At 43.5% G+C, this 19389-nt stretch overlaps 1 protein-coding gene across 1 annotated transcript in view; it reads right to left on the bottom strand.

Annotated features, from left to right (window-relative positions):
• Positions 1-13248, bottom strand: part of MBD2 (methyl-CpG binding domain protein 2) — a 66703-nt gene extending 53455 nt beyond the window's left edge. Inside the window, exon 1 of the mRNA XM_072757872.1 lies at positions 12579-13248. Coding sequence (XP_072613973.1) covers positions 12579-13117 — 539 coding nt within the window. The 5' untranslated portion in view covers positions 13118-13248. The remainder of the gene's footprint in view (positions 1-12578) is intronic.
• Positions 13249-19389: the final 6141 nt, after the last annotated feature.

Raw genomic sequence — 19389 nt, forward strand, 5'->3', positions numbered from 1 at the left:
CGGGATCAAGTCCCGTGTCGGGCTCCCTGCATGGAGCCTGCTTCTCCCCCTCTGCCTGTGTCTCTGCCTCTCTCTCTCTCTCTATCATGAATAAATATAAATTTTTTTAAAAATAAATAAATAAATTAGTACTGTAATATGGCTGAAATTGTTCCTATATTTACCAATTTAAAAAAAATCAAATGGAAACTGAGAAAGGCCTTGAGACACTCTACTAATAAACTTAATCAGTAATGAAGTAAGAGAGGTGGAAATCAAGTTTAACTATTAACATATCTCAAAAAAAAGGTGGATTATCAACTGGTAACCAACCAGTCATTCATACCAAATCACTGTGCCCTGTCATAAAGATGGAATTCTACGAAGCATCTATATTGGATAGCTCCAAGTACTCGTCATACACACTGCTGCCTTTAGAACAGTGGTACAAGCCATTGTCTTCTCTGTAACTGCTGTAGCTTGTGCTTGATGCTTTAAGGAAAGTCTACCTGGCTGCCCCAGGAGATTTTAAACAAGGGCTCTTCCTCTGCACCAGATGAAGGCAAATGCACAGAAAGGTAAGGCCCAGCGGAATGGTTCATTAAGAACTCTGCCCATCAGATCTAAGATATCTGCGTAGCACCAAATGATCCTGGAAGTGGCAGATGAAATAATGCTAGATGAAGAAATGATGCGTGTCATTTAAGCTCTGGTCTTAACCCAGAGTGCCTAAGTTATCTGTCAGCCCGTAAGATGGCTGCGGTAGGTCCCAGTCTCACACACACCAGAACTTAACGTGACTAAGCTTTTATTCTAAAAGCAGCAAACTATAACTTAGGGAAATTACTTTAAAAAAAAAAATTCTACTAGAGTAGGGAAGGATATTAGTCATTTTCTGTTTTCTCTAACCAAAGTGATTACTTCTAATCCCAGTAATGAAATACTAATATTTCACTTTCAACCACAAAAAAAATTCCCTACCAACTGCCCCCTCGATATGCCAGCCCTGAACCAACTTGTGATTTCACCTTTAACTTCTCCTACCCTCCCCAAATACCCTAAAGTCATGATTAAATGAAAACCAAAGACATGAGTTTTATTTTCATATACGAACATTTCATCATTTGAGCTACATGTCTTTGCCAGCTTTCACTCTGGTTGAACCGTCTAAAGCCCTTCTTAAGCCTAACTCTTAGAGGTTTCTAACTATAGATTATCAAAAAGAAAGAAATTTTATTTGGCATCTGACTTTCAACTCTATGAAACTTTCATTGAGATACCAGAAACTACTTAGATTATGGTTAATTTAGTGACATTCACATTTTATCACTCTATAAACTCACCTATAATCATCATTCCCTGAGCTACTCAACTGTAACATGCCCTGCTAGTCTCCACGTAAAAATTAATTCTTCTGAGAACCTGTGGCTTGCCTGTGAACTCTGCAAACTGCACTCGGAAAACCCTCCTCTAACAGCAGAACCTATTTTTTCATGTTACCTGGGTAACATGGATCATCGTGACATTTAGTCAAATATTATGAGGAGACCAGAGTCTGAGCAAACACAAGTATATCTTCAAACCAGTTTCCAACAGGATGAACTGTGGGGGTGGCAACAGTCCGAGTGCAATAAGGTGAAGCTGGCCTATGAGGGACGAGGAGGAGTATGGACAGGAGACAGCAGCTATGTAGCCAAAGATCATATTCCCAAGGGCATCACCCTCTACTTTGTGAGGAACAATAAAAACCTCCACACTAAAAATTCTCTAAGCTACAGCACTGGAAAAGTTGTGAGGATAAAGAAACATCAACTTTCTTTCTATTGTTTTCTGCCTCTTTAAATGTTACCGCTTACTTGTTAGTTACAGAGTAAGTATTAGAAGAAAAAGGTTTCTCAAGTGTGTCCGCAAGTCAAGTTTTGGCGGAGACTAAGATCTGAAATTGAAATGATCTTTTTGTACTTCGGTATAAAAAAATATCATCAGAAAAGTGCCATATCAATTAATTCAAATAATATTTGCCACAGCTTCGAAGCTGTGACCCATACGCACAGAGAAATCTAATACAAGTTAGCTCCTAATCCCTCTTTCTTGAATTCCTTTCCTCCCAACCCTCACATGCAGGCCTTTCCCAAAGTGACTCCTCTGCAGATTTTATCTTCTCCTGTCGTACTGATATCCTCCCATCTCCTGTCAGTTATTAAATCCTGATCCTTCATATTCACCTCTGAATTCATCCTTTTGGGGCGCCAGGGTGGCTCAGTCAGTTAAGTGGCTGCCTTCGGCTCGGGGCATGATCCCAGTGTCCTGGGATTGAGCCCTGGGTTGGGGGAGTCTGCTTCTTCCTCTGCCTCTCCCCCCTGCTCATGCTCTAATAAATAAAATCTTAAAAAAAAAAAAAAAAAAAGAGAAAAAAAAAACCACCCTTCCTGTCCAATGCCATTGCCTAAATCAAGTCTTTATCAGCTTGAGTCTAAATCACTAGGACAGGCTAACTCTAATGGTCTCTGCATTCTCCACTATCCAAATTACTCTTCCTACAACACCACTCTGACCATACGGTTCCAGTTTAAAAGCATTTAATGACTTTACCCCATTAGCAAAAGGGAGCCAAACATCTCAGCCCTGCATTTAAGATCCTTGTTCATCTAGCCTCCTCTGAACCTTTATTTTTTTTTTAAAGATTTTATTTATTTATTCATGATAGTCACAGAGAGAGAGAGAGAGAGAGAGAGAGAGAGAGAGAGAGAGAGGGAGGGAGAGGCAGAGACACAGGCAGAGGAACAGGCTCCACGCAGGGAGCCGGACGTGGGATTCGATCTCGGGTCTCCAGGATCGCGCCCCGGGTCAAAGGCAGGCGCTAAACCGCTGCGCCACCCAGGGATCCCTCCTCTGAACCTTTAAACCCTATTTTCCACTCCTCTTACCCGGTGACCTTTGCTCCAACTATACTGGCTTATTCACTCTGTTCTGAATAGGCTGGATGGTTCCCCTCTTGAGCCCTTTGCAAATCCTATCTTTTAACCTGACCTATAACGCATGAGTCCAGCCCTAATCCCCAAGAGCCCCGAAACACCAATGCACATTTTATCTCCTCCATAAGCCTTCCCAACTGAAGTAGTGAAATGTCTCCTTCCTCTGAACCATAGAGCGATTGCTGCCAGTATCAGGTAAAGAATCATGAACTGCCCGCTGGCATCTCTTGGATTCTAGTTTTGAAATACTGAGCTTATAAAACTTCTACAAGTTTAAGTCTTCGCAAACAGTGTACTGAAGTAATTATTTATGAATGAAACTATATGATGTCAGATTTGCTACAAAACAATGAAAGTTGAGTCAGGGGTAGTGGACTGGGATATAGAAGAAATAAGATGAACAATTGTTAAACTGGGTTCTTAGTAATTTCTTATATGATTCTCTTTACATTTCTATATGTGTTTGAAAATTTCTATAAATAAAATGTTTAGAACATAAACACTGAAGTATACAAACAGGATAGACTCCCTGAAAATTGGAAAGTAGATTTAAAAAAAAAGGTGGGGGAGGTTGGGCAAATTTGAGCATTAAAGAATTTCCTTAGCAGTTGGGGGAGGAGTAGAGAACTATTTTTAAAGTATCATTAAGGAGAAAAATTCACTATTTGGCTGCCGGTAAATTGTGACAGCATTCCACTTTCTCCCTTGACACAAATGTTTAAGGAATCATCAATGCAGTTTTTTAAATGGTATAAAAGACCTTAAGTATAATTCAAATTCTGTACCAATCATTCTTATGCCATTAACTATCACTTATGTAACAAAAATTACATGCAAACAGTATATCACTGGTAGATTCTATTATCTCTATATCATAGTTTAAAAAATATAAGCCAACATGATCCACTAAAAAACAGAAAAGTGAATAAATGTAGAATTGTACCTAATCCCATCCTACTGCCTTAAGACACTCACTTTTTGAGAAAGGAAAAAGGAAACACACTGGTTATTTTGGTTGAATTGGTGACTGGATACTGTTAGGGAAATGTCAGAAATTAAATACACCTGGGAATTATTTCAAACTATAACGGGAAAAGGGGTTTAATACTGATGAAGTAAGTTTGGCCAGGAGTTGATAACTCTTAAAACTCATTGATGAGCACATGAGAGGCTCATTATACTTTTCTAACTACTTTTGCTCTTGCATTTGTTTGAATTCTTCCATGATAAAATAGGCAGTAAGTATACCCCCAAAACAGACGATGCTTTGAAAAAAGGGCTGGGGGCCTCTGGGAAAGGCCTTTTTTAAAGAGATGTATACAACACTGCGTACATGTTAAAAATAATTTTAATAAGGACACTTATCCTTGCTCTAATCTATGGATTCTTCCAGTATAAAAAGAACAAAGAAGAACATAAACACATATACACAGGAGGAAGGCAATGTGTCCAAATCTTAACACTGATTCTCTTTAGGACTATAAGGCTGATTGTCACTGCTCTCTCTACACTCTTCCATATTTTCCCAGTTTTCCACACTGAGCATGGGTCATTTAATAATCGGGAAAAAATTAAATATTTCTAAAAACTCTGATGAACATGTACAACAACCTAAGATCTGCCATAATCACATCTCAAAATAAAACAACATACTGTGAATCTCCACGTAATTAACAAACACATACCTCTTTATGTTAAGTGAAGGGAAAGAAACTACCATCTTATTGATCTACTGACCATCTATTACATGCCAAATGCTTTACATGTTTCATTTCGTCTCAAAAAATTCCATGAGGTAGATTTCTTACCTTTGATTTACATATGAGGAATCAGGGGCTTATTTATGGAAGCTTATAAATCTATCCCAGTTAAAACAGTAAAGCAAGATTCAAGACTCAAGTTCCAATTCTCTGACTCAAAAGTCTCCATTCTTATTCTAAGCCAGTGCAACACAAGTGTAGTCTACTGACAGGTTACTGGTCTTCAAATAAGCAGAAGTGGAGAGAAAGCATTTAGAAACTGCTATGGTAATCTGACAGGTAAGCTTAGGACTGTAGGATCTAGCAGTAAAAAGCTGCAACATGTATTTTGTATGTCTACTTTTACATTATTTTTATCTTTTATTATAAACTTCCTACCAGATACTAAAACAATTTCATAGTTACAGCACAAAGAAATAATAAATTAGTTAAAAGTAAATAGAAATATATTATCCTCTCATGATGATACAAAGGCAATTTTTGATGGTAGATGTTTAAAGCAACGGATAAAAGGATTTTTTTTAATATGAAAAGGGACACCAAAAGCCCTATAGAGATCCCTCCAGGTCTAAAAATCTATATACAATATATACACAAACACTAAACACACATAAGAATGTTTACTTCAGCTATCCAATATTTGCATACCTGGTATAGTGCAAAACAGGCTGCTGGGCAGCACCACCACCAAAGAGATGGTCTTGGGTCTCTATTTACAGCCAACAGTAACCAGAAGTTTTTTGTATCACTTAGTAGAAAAATGTATGAATTACTAACTTCATTCAGCAAGCAACTCTTGAAGAGCTTTCCATATAGCAGGGACTGTGGGTGATACTAGAGATTTAAAAATGAATCAGACTCAGCCACTGACCTTGAGGAGGTTCAGAATCTGGTGGTCAGCAAGACGGTCAACCATTATAGCAAAGGTGGTAAAGGTCAACAGAATTATGCTTAGCTCAAAATGCCACAGCACTTGCCCATTTCTGCTAGAGGCCCCCAGGAAAGTCCTTTTTAAAGAGATGCATACATCAACGTATACATGTTAAAAATAATTTGAATTCAGGCTTTCATCCTTGCTTTAACCAATGGATTCTTCCAGTACAAAAAGAACACCAAAATATACCTCAAAAATCTGTAATATGTTCTTCTTCCTCTCACTTGTAAATAGCTCATAATTATACCTGACAAATGTGAAATGCTGTTTTAAAATCTATTTTTTATATTTACTATTATTTATATTCATTTACAGCTCATGCAATCAAATTCCCAAATGAGTTTGAATTTATATTGTAAGACAAGGCAAAATCATAAGATCCACAGATATTGGGACACCTGGGTGGCTCAGAGGTTTGGCGCCTGCCTTAGGCTCAGGACGTGATCCTGGAGACCCGGGATAGAGTCCCACGTCGGGCTCCCTGCATGGAGCCTGCTTCTCTCTCTCTCTGCCTGTGTCTCTGCCTCTATCTCTCATTAATAAATAAATAAAATCTTTAAAAAAAAAAAAAGATCCACAGATATTACTTAAATCATTCTATTCCATACTTTTAGTCTTCTTCTTTGGGGAGTTTTGGTTTTTAGAAGTTCTGATAAGGTTAAGCAAAACTTCATTTTACAATTTGCCTAGTCATTTCTTAGTGGAAATGGCAAATAGCAGTAAAAGACCAATAAACGGGGGATTCCTGGGTGGCTCAGCGGTTTAGTGCCGCCTTCAGCCCAGGGCATGATCCTGGAGACCCGGGATCGAGTCCCACGTTGGGCTCCCTGCATGGGGCCTGCTTCTCCCTCTGTCTCTCTCTCTCTGTCTCTCATGAATAAATAAATAAAATCTTAAAAAAAAAAAAAAGACCAATAAACAAGGGCTGCAAAGGAAATGAATACTCCAAGCCAAAAAGTAAGTCCATAAAATAAGAACTGGTGATTTATTCATTCATTCGAGACACAGAGCGAGAGGCAGAGACACAGGCAGAAGGAGAAGCAGGCTCCAGGCAGGAAGCCCGACGTGGGACTCCATCCGGGGTCTCCAGGATCACACCCTGAGCTGAAGGCAGACACACTCAGCCACTGAGCCACCCAGGCACCCCTGGTGATTTACTTCTAATTCATCATGCAGATCTAAAAAGATCTCAAACACAGGCTAAAAAGTTGTGAATTTCTATTAGTCCTACCATGAAATCTAAAAAAAACAGAGACACAAAAACACAAAGTATCACCTCCTTTGCAAATCACCAGCTTCTGTTTCATTAATTAAAATCATGAACAATTAAATTATGGCTCTACATCTCACAAATGAAATTTAAAAGCAATTTGACAAAATCATCAATTTCTGTTTGAGATTATTTTTAGAACATGTGTATCGGTTCCTTCTGAGCTATGTATTTCCTCTACTACAGGTATTATGGGTGTTCTGGCAGGTGAGACTTTGCATGTCAGATTTAAAAAATCAGATGTAGGACAGATGGCAATGTTGCACCCTAACAAAGTTTCCTACAACACAAAAAACTGCAACGGTACAGCTGAGAGAATTATCAGAGCACCATCTCCACCACAGCTGCGTATCTTTTATTTCCAGATCCAGGCTTCAATCAGGTAATATGAAGAAAAAAGACTAAAAGCAAGTCAAACGTGCAATTATGCAGTAAGCACTTAGTAATAAACATTACATTTCATTCCTCTCAACTAAAGAGATTTATTTTAATTGGTCTGTAGGGCACATTTCAATTGTACCTCAACTCTGAAAGAAGTACATGAGCTTTTTGCAGGAAACACATAAAAGTATCTGATAAGCTACATTTAGCCCTCAAGTTACAATTTGATTTCTTCTAATTTAAGTGAAAGCCCTTAAAATGAAGATGACCTACAGCTTGCTCCTTAGGGAACATGCTGCCTCTATGAATGGGCAGCCCCGGTAGCTCAGCAGTTGAACGCCCGCCTTCCGCCCAGGGTGTGATCCTGGGGTCCTGGGACTGAGTCCTGCATTGAGCTCCCTGCAGGGAGCCTGCTTCTCCCTCTGCCTGTGTCTCTGCCTCTCTGTGTGTGTCTCTCTCATGAATGAATAAATAAAATCTTTAAAAAAAAACAAAACAAAACTGAGAAATAACAGGGTCAATCCTCAGTTAAACAAAAATGGAGACAGCAAGCAACAGAAAAGGCAGGAAACATTTCTGAACAAAATGAACACTTCTATTACTCAGAATAAAACTGCTTTAATTTATTTATCGCAATTTTTCTATTTTTTTCTCTCCAATATTATATTGAGCTGCAAGATCATCTTTTGATACAATAGCTCCACCACCAAATAGTATTTAAAATTTACCTTTTGTCAACATAAGAGTGCAAGTATAATAGTAATAACTAATTACATCATTTCAGTAGGCCACCGAGCTCAATAAAGTAGGTGAGGCATGAGATGTTGCAGTATCTAAGAGTCACAAGTAGAGATCTCTTTGGGAGGCAGCAGAGCAGGGGGGTAAAAGCTCTGGGGTTAAATCCCCTGCATCAGGATTCTACCTCTCCCCTTACCAAAAGTACAACCTCAAGCATATTACTTAACTTCCCTGTCCCAAGTCCCCATCTATACAACGGAGACAACTGTACCTATAGCTAACAGGGTTATAAGAACCCAATAAGATAGCACTTAGCAAAATAATACTAACAGCGCCAAGACTATGAGAACTATGACACAATACACAAACAGAGGGGCACCGGCGGGGAGTGGGGCTCAGTCGGTTGAGCATCTGCCTTTAGGTCAGGTCATGATCCCAGGGTCCTGGGATGGAGCAGAGTCTGCTTCTCCCTTTGCCCCTCTCCCCGCACTGATCTCCGCACATTCTCTCTCTCTCAAATAAATAAAATCTTTAAAAATGAAAAAACAGCACATAGAATTAAGACACATAAGACCCAATACTAAAAAAGACCCTTTATTACAAATTCAGTGAAATTTAAATGTTGATTTCTCACTTGTATCTTTGCACTATGAGCATTTTACTTACCATTTCACTATATCTCTACAATGCTTCCCAGACTTCTAAAATATCCTCAACATTAATGATGAAAATAAGGAACTGGAAAATGTTTGGACCGAATAAAATATTTCAACCAATTTCATCCCAGCACACCACCAGATAATTTAAAGCAATAGCTAAAAAGTAATTTAAGACTTGTTTCACAAATTTTTAACAGTCACATCAATTGGTAAACACTTACTTAATGGCATCTATGTGTTCAGGATTGTAGCTGGGGGGGTAGGAGGGGAGAAGCTATAGGTTCTATGGAAATACACAGGAGAGTAACACAGAGGACACCAGGCTGAACTACATAGGGACAGCCAGAGAGAAGATACTAGGGGAAAAGAATTTATTGGAAGCCAAAAAGACTTTACTTTTTAAGAAATGTGACAATGAATCTCTCCGTGGGCCCATTCAGCTAGTTTTTTCCAACAAAGTTTATACGGCAGAGTAAATTTTTTTTTTTTTTAAGGCAAAAGACCAAAAAAAAAAAAAAAAAAAAGAGGGAAAAAGGCCTGGCTGAACTCTGACATCCTCAATGATTCAAAATTCATACCCTCAAGGCACCATACCAGCCTTTGGTAACAAGTCAGATATACCTAACACATTTTTTTTTTTAACCTATTCATTATGTTCAGCCGATACAACTTGATTTAATGAATTGTTTTCCTTAAGTAGTCCTTAACCATATCCGAAGCTTCAAGAGATCTACCTATTCATTTTACTGATCTGAAATTGAATCCTTGTAACACTATGTAGTACAGGTAAAATCATATGCACTTTACAAACCGACAAACCACAGGACCAGGAAGTGTGAGTGACAAGCTCAAGGGTGCACCAAATGGTTAAGGGCAGTTAGAATAGCACCAACTCTAGACCTCCTCATCTCGGAGCTCTGCTGCCTTCCCTAGAGACTTCTACGTTTATCCTACCACTCATGATTTACAGACCTCAGTTACACTGCCTCTGAGTCCTCTTCTTTCCAGATCAAAGCAAAATAACTTTAGTCTCTCTTCATGCACCTGCTCCCTACGATTATTTACTTGTTCTCCAGTTCCACTGTATCCTTTTTTCAGGGATGTGATAGGGTACAAATGCATCATCATTTTGATACAAGAATCAAAAATATTTACTATTATGTTTCCAAAATCCAACCACCTATTTCATGGCAGCAGCTTAACAGTTTACCATGACTCCCAGGTCTTTAACCCTTATTATAACCAAAAATCTAGAAACCAACAAGTTTAGACTTGAGTTGGCATGAGTTGGTTTCTACAGGGTCCTATGCAGAGGAAAATAATATTTCAAAAATACCAGTCAGCAAGTACAAGGAACCAAAAACTAGAACTGACAAGAGTCGAGGAGGCCAGTTAGAAAATCATTGTTCACGTAATGGGTTCATAGGATGGCAACAAACTTTTCAGAAACTATTACCAAGGATCCAGCACTTTATCTAACCACACCTTTTTTAAAAACACGCTTTGTATGATAATACATGAACTGCCACAACGCTATCAGTAATCCTGACAGAAGGCATAATTATATTGCTTAACTGGCAACTCGAGGCACGCCTTCCTACTAGAACTTGGCAGTCTCAGGAAACAGCCAAAACACCATTTTACCAAAATCTGAGGCTTTCCCAATGAGCTTCATTTCAGCCCAATTAATAAACGTAAGCCACACCCTACGTTAACAGGCACAGATTTGTTTAATCTCCCCAGGGGCAGGCTAATTCAGGACTTAGCATTATTAGAATCTGTGTGAACAAATGGGTGCAGGTGTTCACATTACCAATGGGAACGTTAACTCTTAACCCACCTATTAACAGAGATGGCCCGTGTTTTGTGAGCTACTGGTTTTTTAACGGGCGAGGCCTATATGGGGATGCTGATATGCAAAGCTGCGACAGTTTGTCTGAAAAATAACGTGTACACCTTCACTAGGAGTAAGTGCCCTCCATCACTCGTCACTGCAAGCAGAAGTCAAAGTCAGAATAACTGCTGTATCACAAATATGTCATGCTACCCTGCGACCCAGGACTTCAGAAGGTAACATCTCAGAAGGTAATCAAGACTGGAGGTTACAATCCTGAAAAGTAACTAACATGTCCCAGGTAGTCCATGAACATTTAGGCAACATTCCTTCCAACCCTACACTGAACACCCGTGGCACAAATCTGTTTGTTCAAAATGTCTTGTCATTTTGTATAAAGAAGTAAAAAGCAAATCACGCTGCACTAATAAAAAGACTCTAATCTGGAAAATAACTATCACTACACTGGTTTTTCATTTATTGAGAAATGAATTCGTTTGGAAAGTTCACTTTAAAATAATTATCTTTTCTACCATAAAATACTTACTGAGTTTACATTTAAAAAAAATTTAAAAACTTAAAACACATTTGAAAAAAAAAAGGGGGATCACAAATCAAAATGAGCACTACAGCAAGATGACCTTTTGAAATAACGTTTCCAGCTACTGAAAGGAAAACAAAACAAAAAAAAACTGCAATAACCCAAAGTCAGTTTGAACAAATGCGTCATCCCAAAACCAAACAAACTATATCCCAGGAGAAATGACATAGAGAGTGAAACTCAAAGGCTAAGATGCTCCACTGAGAATAGACTAGTGTCCTGTTCCTCAAGGAGTTCAATCCCCAGCACAGACAACTCTCCTAAAACACGACTGGCTACGAGGCATCAGCACACAGCTCAGAGAGAAGGCAGCAAACTACCTGCTTAGAAAACAGAACTTGTTAAAGAGCACGCAAAAGTGATTAACTGAATAGCACTAAATGGAACACGTGACCCTGAGGAATATTAATCTGTTCCGCAGTGACCCTTTCAGCGTCAGTGGAGTAAACAATATTTAATAACGGGGAAACAGAAGATCATCACTTTTGAATATTTATAACGTCTGCCATCGTACCCTCTGAGATTTCAGAACAAGTGGTCTCAGATCAATTGACTAAGTTCTAATGCAACTCCACTTTCACTTTTTTTTCCTTGAGAAGATGACATAAGTTTACGGAAACTCTTGTCCCGTACGTGTGACGACGGGACGATCAGGACATCGGGGCGACGTCCACACCGACATATTACTCCGGGGACCACCTCCTCACGAGGACACACACACACACAGACGGTCGTGTATTTTTCAGACCGTTTGCAAGCCTGGTGGGAAGCACTGCGCGGGCTGCGGGCTGCGGGCTGCGGGGCGCGCCGAGGGCAGCGTCCCGCCGACTGGGCCCCCGGGCCTCCACACCCGGAGGGCGGCCCGCTCACCGCCGGACAGCACGCTCACGTTCTATCAACTGGACGCTTTATGTTTTAAAGTTAGCGAGTTCGGGGCCAACCGGGCGGCTCAGCGGTGGAGCCTCCGTCGGCCCAGGGCGTGACCCCGGGGTCCCGGGATCAAGTCCCGCGTCAGGCTCCCTGCAAGGAGGTTGCTTCTCCCTCCGCCTGTGTCCACGCCTCTGTGTCTCTCATGAATGCACGAATAAAATCTTTTAAAACAAAAGAATAAGTAAATAGACGAAGTGAGTAAACGTGTCAAGGAAGTTCCACCGGAGTCCACAGCCACTGGCGGGGCCGCGCACTCCGCGACCCCGGAGCCCTGGAGCCCCGGGCTTGCCCCGCCGGTGACCTGTGGGCGCGGCACGGGGTGAGGCGCGGCCGGGGCGGGTGACGGGCCCCCCGCTCGCCGCCCTGCGCCCCCGCCGCGCCCCCGCTGCGCCCGGCCCGCGGGGCGAGTCCGGGGCGGGCCCCCCCGCCGAGGCCCCCCGGCCCGGGTCGGCCGCTGACCCCTGACCCCGCCTGACCCCCGACCCCGCCGCCCGCCCCGCCCCCCCCAGGGCGGTACCTGAAGTAGTAGACATCGCTCTTGCCGGCGCTGAGCCCAGATTTTCGGATCACTTCCTCCTTCTTCCATCCGGGGGGGAGGGCCGGGCAGTCCATCCTCTTCCCGCTCTCCGCGGCCCGGGGTCCCCGGGGCCCCGGCCCCGCGCTCCCCGACGGGAAAGGGACCGGCTCCCGCCGGGGGGCGCCGCCGCCACCGCCGCCGCCGCCGCCGCCGCCGTCGCCGCCAAGGCCGCCGCCGCCGCCGCTCGGGGGACGGCCGCGGCCCCGGCCCCGGCCCCGGCCCCGTCCCCGGCCACGGCCCCGGCCCCGGCCACGGCCACAGACGCCGCCGCCCCGGCCCGCCTGCTTCCACCGCCCCCGGCCACGGCCGCCGCCCCGAGCGCCTTCCCTGCGCACGCCGCTCACCGGGGACGGGGCGAGCGCGCTGCCCTGGCCCCCCTGCTCTATGGCGGAGTCGCCGCCAGCGCCGCTGCCGCCCGCCGCGCTCTCCCCCTCCTCCTGCTCCGGGCAGCAGCGGCCTCCCCCCGGGTGCGCGCGCATCCAGCCCCCTCCCCAGCCGGCGCTGCGCTTCTTCCGTAACCGAGCCCTTGGAATCCCGGAGACCCGCCCCGCCCGCAGCGCGGCGCGCGGGGGACGCGCGCAAGCATCATAGAGCGGACGCGCACAGAGCGGCCCTCCCGCCCGGGGCGTGGCCGCGGCCGCCGCCTCTCAGGTCCTCCAAGCGCGCCGCGCCGCCATGCCGGCCCCGCCCCGGCCCCGCCCCTCCGGCCGCGCCCTTCCGGTCCCGCCCCCGCGGCGCGCGCGGCGGCCGGAAGGCGGGGCAGCGCCCGAGGGCCTGCGGTGAGGCGGCTTCCGGCCGGTGGGCGTCCTTCCGGGCGTCGCTGCGCTTCCCGGCTGCTGAGGGCCCGGCGTGCGCCCGCCGTCGCTGACCCGGCCGTTGGCCTGAGCAGGCGGTGGGAGCCCGGCGGCGCCCGCTCGGCGCGACCTCGTGGCGCCCCCGGAGGTGAACGTCGCTGCGCCGGGGTGCGGCTCCCTCGGGGTCACCGCCTGGGGACGCCTCCCCTACTGCCCGCACGTGACTCCTGGCGTCGCGGCCTACTTGGGTCGAAGTCCCAAGTCGCCCCTCGGGCCGCAGTCGGAGCGGCTGCCACAAACCGGATTCAAATCCGGCAGCAGCGCGCTTCGCGTGCGACGCCACAGAGCCCCGGGAACGTGCTCCTGCGAGTGAAGACGACAGCGTGCGGCACGTCGGGAGGCCGAAGGGCGTCGTGCACGTTCGAGCAGAGCGGCCACAGCGATGGATGGCGCCTTCCGCTTTTTAGACACACAGGACCTAAAAGTCGAGGGCTGAGCTTAATGTCTAGGAAAAAAAAAAAAAGAGTGATGGAAAACCCAGATTTCTCTGACGCGCCTTTGCAACGCACGCAGACACGGACTCCGCCCCACCCTCTGGCCGGTGTCCGGGCCCGGCCGCAGGGCCCTTCTGAGGTGTGGTTGGCGATGTGCCAAACGACGGCCTCCGCGGGGGCGGCCCCGACACGTGCCCGCGGAGCCGAGAGCCGGGCCCGCCGCGCCGTGAAGGCGCCCGTGAAGGGAAGTCTGCAGGCAGCCGGGAGCCCCGAGGAAGCACTTACCTGGTAATGACGATCATAACAACGATGATTTTTTTCTTTAATAAAAATAAAAAGTGGACCAAGAATTTAAAGCTTAAGGAACACCTGCATTTTGGCTCAGGTGAGGGCGTTAAAGTCAGAGAAAAAAATGAGATCAACGTTTGGATGACAGCCAGCCTGTTTTTGTTGGTTTTTTTCCCCCCTTTGTGTAAAGGCTTTACTGCTCCTCCTGGGGAAGACAGAAAATAATAAGAAAGTAACAATTTGGGAAAATGGTTGAAGTTCCAGAATACCCCGAAGTCTTACAGGTTTCATTTCGGTTATGGGGCTACTGACTTCTCAGGACGCACTGCGTAAAAACCGTGTGATTTCTTGATCTGTTGTCCTTAGGTAACTCCTCCTTCCCCTAAATTTAGCAGAATTCTTTAGACCCCATGAAAAAAAGAGTTATAAATGAATGCACACCCAGCTCACAAATAAGCGATTTAAGTCAGATTTAAGTGAAGGACAACAAGAAGAGCTCTTACTTTCTCTGCCATCTGGGCAGGAACCAACTTCCTATTGCTATTACTAACATTAAAATTGTACCCACAGGGGTGCCTGGGTGTTTTGTTTTGTTTTAATATTCCAGCATTTATTTGATCAAAGTAAAATATATTTTCCATCTCTACCAACTGAGCACAACGAGATACACATCCATATTTTTATGACGTGCCAACATTTTGCATCCTACGTGAAAAACATTTGGTTTGAAACAAATCTTAAAGTTCTCAGTCTCGTTTCCTGTCTACTCTCCTGTTGTCTCCCATTTTCTGAAGATATTCCGTACTAATTGTGTAAGATTGATTTTCCCAGACGCCTAAACAGTATGGAGGACAGCAAGGAACAGCACAAGATATCCTGTGCGTAAGAGATGGCAAACCCAACTTTGACTAATGGTATTGAAAACAACCCAGAAGGACAGGCAGAGAGATATTCCAGGAGGCGGCGGTGAACCCAGATTCCCACTTATCAGAAGCAAACCTGGAAGGTTTCATACATAAGAAGCCGTTGGAGGTTCAAGGCTTCAGACATAATCACTAATAAAACCACCATGCATCAGGAATATCAGTTCGCTGTGTAGTGTGTAAGCGTAAATGACTCAAATATCCACCTCTAGTATCCCGACTCTGTTATTACAGTATAGGGGTCATTTGTACAGCCACCAGACCTCAGCAACACAGGTTAGTAAATACTGACTTGCAGGAAGAAGGAGATAAAGTCTTTAAGGCTTTAAGAGAAAAGGCCTGCCTTCAGATTTTCACACCTAATTACACCTACAGAGTAAACGAGCAAAAATCTCAGTAAAAATGATCGTCGAAACAATACATGGGAAAAGATACACTTTTGGATTATTCACCCGTGCTCTGTCATGGAAAGGCTATATAGATCAAGTAATATAATGGATACAAAAGCACATTTAAAGGAATAAAATTACTATGAATCCGGGATCCCTGGGTGGCGCAGCGGTTTAGCACCTGCCTTTGGTGCCCTTTGGTCCAGGGCGCGATCCTGGAGTCTGGGGATTGAGTCCCATGTCGGGCTCCTGGCATGGAGCCTGCTTCTCCCTCTGCCTGTGTCTCTGCCTGTGTGTGTGTGTGTGTGTGTGTGACTATCATAAATTTTAAAAAAAAAAATTACTATGAATCCAAGGTAATCACTTTGACTTCTGCCAGATTCCATTTACTAGATCATAGTTTAATGTTCCCTCCATTAAGAGAAAGCTCACATAGGTATTTCAAAAGCTTTCTTGGGGTCACACTTGTATTTTCCTGCTCTGATACCATAAACTAAGAAAAAATTTTTTTGATTTTTTTAATTCTCCCAAAAGAAGAAAGAAATCTAAATAAGGAAACATTAAATTCTTACAGAATCTAGATTGAGACCCTAAAAGTATTGAGAACATGTTGCTAAATACCTGCAAGATAGCTCACTTTGTTTCCCTTAAAATGTAGGACAAATAATACACCACTTATACTAATGGGGAAAAGCATTTTATTTCACTCCTTGATGAATGGCAGCATTGTTTTTCCTCAAGCAGTAGGGTTGTGACCAAATTTTTCAGTTTCATCTCTCTCAAAGCGGAAAAGGTCTTGCTAGCCTTACTTTATGGCAAAAGTGAAAAATGACAATGGGCGAGAATTAAGTATGAAATCGGGTCCATTAAACAAACAATAGAGATTTAACCACTGCTGATCTCCACTTCCCAGATGTAAAAGCAGGTGCTGAAACACCAGCTGTCACCCCTGGGAAACTATCCATTCTTTTCCCCTCTATTGTGTGCCTGGGAAAACTGGGGTTAAGCCGTTAAAGAAAAAGTAGTTCCCGAGAAAAACACCGTGCGTGTTAGTTTGTGTTTCCGTTTAAGAGAAATAGAACAAATTCGGTGAATGAAACTAAAAAGACCTGTTGGGAGGTAATGCCTGTTTTGAGACCTGTATATTTTATTGACAAATGAATAATGTACTTTTGAATTTATGAGTGTAATAAGATACCCAGTAAAAGAAGGATCTAAACGTCGAAAAACCTTACTTTTTCCAAGGAGCATATTTGGATCAAGTGACGACAGGGGCAACCACTTTCCTCTTTCACAGAGTTCAAGCAGCATGGTCAGAATTTGTCATAGTATTAATACAGGAGGCAGGGCATAGCCAAAAAACATTTTCCAGCTCCAATTAGCAGGTTTTATGATTCACTGAGTTGGCCCAACTACTGTTCACCTAATTCCCAACCAAAATGAAATGCTGCTGGCATGGCACGTCAGGAAGCTGATTGACACTTTCAAGTACATGCAGTATAAATAAAGATTTTTTTAATTGCTTTCCACTTGGAATGACTACAGAGGAATCTTACACTGCATAGTTCAAACTAAAAAGAGGAGAGTTAATTACTTGGAAAGCAAGAGAAAACAAGGAGAGGTAAATTTTGAACTGAGGAGATTTATTTCAGAACACAACATCGGGTACTTTAAATTTTTTCTGCTTGTTACATTAGCTATAGGCAAGTGGCTAGTATTAAGTGTTCAGGATTAAGGAATGGAGAGATGCTGATTTGATTTAACTTCCTAAAAATAGAAAACACAGTACTATCAGTAAAGAGAAAATGCTCTTTAGGTTTCAGAGCCCAAGGTACCACGTAACACACTAAACAGTAGTTTTTAAGCTTAATTCGGGCTGCAGAACACCAAACTGCTAGAACTGCTTAGAACTCCTAAGAGAAATAAGGGCTGGTATTCACCACAGGTGGAGGGGCAGCAAGCAAGTAAATAGATAAATGCCTCTTGCCAGGAGATTTTGTGCTGTAAGTGGCTTTCACACGTTTCTGGAAGTAGCAGAGCTAGGACTAGAACCCAAGTCTCTGCTTTCTCACCCTGGAGTTGGCTCCTTTGTTTCCACCTCCACTCCTACCTCTGTGCCTCTCTTTGGCTGACTCCCACGTATCCGTGAGGTCTCCTCACCTTTGATACCACCCGTGGGCTCTGTGCTACCATTAGGTATTAGCCCTGTCCATTTATTATAATTAGATGTTTCATTGTCTTTCCCCCTACCAACCTACCTAGAAAGCTGTTCTTCATATTCACCCCAGCATCCCCAGTGCAAAGAAAAAAGTGCTGTTCTAGTCAGAAAATGTGATTAGGTTTCCAGGTCCCAAGAGATATTTAACAATAAATTTGACTTAATTAAAGGTGAGGCTTAAATTGACTTTACAAACGTGTTTGATTGTAAGACAGTTTAACAATTCCATTAGAGTGGTCTCTTCTACATGAACTGAAAGTAATTTTATTCATCAGTTCCTCAAAAAGATTGTGGAATATGTACCATAAAAGTCTTAATCACAAAATGAGACTGTACTTCAACCATTTCTGAGTTTGTATATTTATCTACATTTATGTGTCTGCTCCCTGACTACAAATAAGTTGATTCCTACTGTTATCTGAAATAATGTATTTTGTTATGGTGGAATCTTTTTACAAAGTTTTTCTCAGAGTATTTTCTTTTTGGCTTCGCTAATTTCTAATTTAACCCTAGTCTGTGGTTTTAGCATAGCTTAGGAAAAAAAAAAAAAAACTAATAGAGAGGAGTGCCTAGGTGGCTCAGTCGGTTGACCATCTGACTCTTGGTTTCAGCTCAGGTCATGATCTCATGGTTGTGAGACTGAGTTCTGCCTTAGGCGCCACATTCTGCAGAGAGTCTGCTAGAAGATTCTCTTCCTCTGCCCCTCACCCAAGCCACTCGCTCACTCTTGCTCTCTCTCAAATAAGAAAATAAATCTTAAAAAAATAATAAATAATAGAGAGCCCATGATTTGCCCTAATGATCCTATTCTGAAGTACTTTCAGACTTTATATCCCAGACTTTCATCTATCTCGACTTCCCAACAAGTTCATCACAATTGCACAGTTAATCTTGAGTGCTCTTTTTGCTTATTTCCAGGATCTATTATTTATGTCACATATTCTTCTGCATAGCTTGGAAGTCTGCTGAGGTGGAAGATAGGAAGAGCAGTGATGAGGTAACTTTCTCGGTCACCATCTATGAGAGACACATTACTTACTTAGACTAACCCAACACCCATTATGAACCTACATCATAGAGACTAGGAAATCTAAATAGTCACCCTCCTAGTCTAGGTGAGAAGAGGGGAGAGCTGGGAGTGGTTCTGAAAAAAGTTTCTACTTCTCTATTAAAACAAAACAGAGCAGCCCAGGTGGCTCAGGGGTTTAGCGCCGCATTCAGCCCAGGGTGCGATCCTGGAGACCCGGGATCGAGTCCCACATCAGGTTCCCTGCATGGAGCCTGCTTCTCCCTCTGCCTGTATCTCTGCCTCTCTCTCTCTCTCTCTGTCTCTCTCTCTCTCTCTGTGTGTGTGTATTCTCATGAATAAATAAAATATTTTTAAAAGCCCACAAGAGGAAAACATTTTAAAAAAAAGAAAAACAAAAACAGGGTTGGCCCTATCCTCTTCCCTTTGTTCCTACCTTAAATATGGACATGATTTCTTGAACCATGACAGCCATCCTACAACTATGAAGCAGAGATCACAAAGATAAAAGGCAAACACCATAAAACAGGGGAGACACACACACACACACACACACACACACACACACAAAAGAACAGGGGAGCCAGAGGATGGAGAACTTGAATGAACTTCCTGAGC

The sequence above is a fragment of the Vulpes vulpes genome, chromosome 5 (assembly GCF_048418805.1).
Source record: "Vulpes vulpes isolate BD-2025 chromosome 5, VulVul3, whole genome shotgun sequence".
NCBI classification, from domain to species: domain Eukaryota; kingdom Metazoa; phylum Chordata; class Mammalia; order Carnivora; family Canidae; genus Vulpes; species Vulpes vulpes.